At 49.3% G+C, this 1,365-nt stretch overlaps 1 protein-coding gene across 1 annotated transcript; it reads left to right on the top strand.

The window, feature by feature from the left end:
• Positions 1-213: 213 nt before the first annotated feature.
• LOC308565766 (olfactory receptor 8U9-like) lies at positions 214-1,155 on the top strand (the record flags this gene model as incomplete). The annotated part of the gene is made up of 1 exon (XM_081155369.1): positions 214-1,155. One exon carries the CDS (start codon positions 214-216, stop codon positions 1,153-1,155), a length of 942 nt encoding a protein of 313 aa, XP_081011495.1.
• Positions 1,156-1,365: the final 210 nt, after the last annotated feature.

Here is a 1,365-nt window from a genome sequence, read left to right as displayed (position 1 = left end):
CTTGGGGTGATGGGCACACAATGCAGTGTGCAGATCACATTTCATTGAGTTGTACACTTGAAACCTGTATGGTTTTGCAAACCATGTCACCCCAATAAATTCAATTAAAGGTAATAATATGGATAATAATAAAAAAATGAGCAGGGGTTTCGGGAACTCACCCCAGGGATGCCTCTAGGACAGGCGTGTCTCACTTGGTCTCTCTGCAGTGGCATGAGCAACTCAGTTGAGAACTGCACCCAGGTCACCTGGTTCCTCCTGCTGGGGCTTACGGAGCAGGAAGGGCTCAAGGGCACCCTCTTCGTTCTCTTCCTCACCGTCTACTTAGTCACCCTCGTGGGCAACCTGGGCATGATTATCCTGATCCACACAGAGCCACAGCTCCACACGCCCATGTACTTCTTCCTGAGTGTCCTCGCCTTCATGGACTCCTCTTTCTCCACGGTGGACACCCCCAAGCTGCTGGAGAACTTCCTCACCTCCAGCCAGTCCATCTCTTTTGTCGGCTGTGTGGTCCAGATGGCCCTCATGACTCTCCATGGCATTGCTGAGTGTCTGCTCCTGGCCATCATGGCCTATGACCGATTTGTTGCCATCTGCCACCCCCTCCTCTACCACACCATCATGTCCCAACGTCTGTGTGTCCAGCTCGTGGCAGCCACCTATACAGCTTCTGTTGCCAATTCAGTTTTGCTAACAGGGTACATCTTTAAGCTGCCCTACTGTGGGCCCAACGTCATTAACCACTATTTCTGTGACATCCCCCCAGTGCTTCAACTTGCCTGTGCAGACACTGCTGAGGTTGAAACTATCATCTCCTCATCTTCTGCCCTGATTTTCTCCTGTACCATTACCACCATCCTGGTCTCCTATGCCTACATCCTGGTGACTATCTGCAGGATGCACTCCCCGGAGGCTCAGAGCAAAGCGCTCGCCACCTGCACCTCCCACCTCATCATCATCTGCCTTTGGTATGGCACCATCATTTTCATGTATGCTCAGCCGAGCTCTCTCAGTTCCACAGAACAGAACAAGTTCGTGTCTGTCTTCTACACTGTGGCCATCCCCGTGCTGAACCCTCTGATCTACAGCCTGAGGAACAAGGATGTGAAGTCTGCTTTAAAGAGGAGATACCTTGGCAAGCTGCATTCTTAACCAAGCGTGGAACATTCTATCCCAAGCTATAACATGGTAGCCACAACATAGTGTATGGATAGTATTAGCACATACATAGAGCGAACTGTGTGCCAGCACTATTTAAATTCTTCACACATGTCAACACATTTATTTAATCTCCACAACAACCATATGAAATGAGTATTATTATTATTCCTCAGGAATCTGAGGCACAGAGAAGTTGCATAA

The sequence above is a fragment of the Miniopterus schreibersii genome (genome assembly GCF_964146895.1).
Source record: "Miniopterus schreibersii genome assembly, chromosome: 12".
Taxonomy (NCBI): Eukaryota; Metazoa; Chordata; class Mammalia; order Chiroptera; family Miniopteridae; genus Miniopterus; species Miniopterus schreibersii.
Note: the sequence above shows the minus strand (reverse complement) of the source record. Positions and strands in the feature narration are given on the sequence as shown.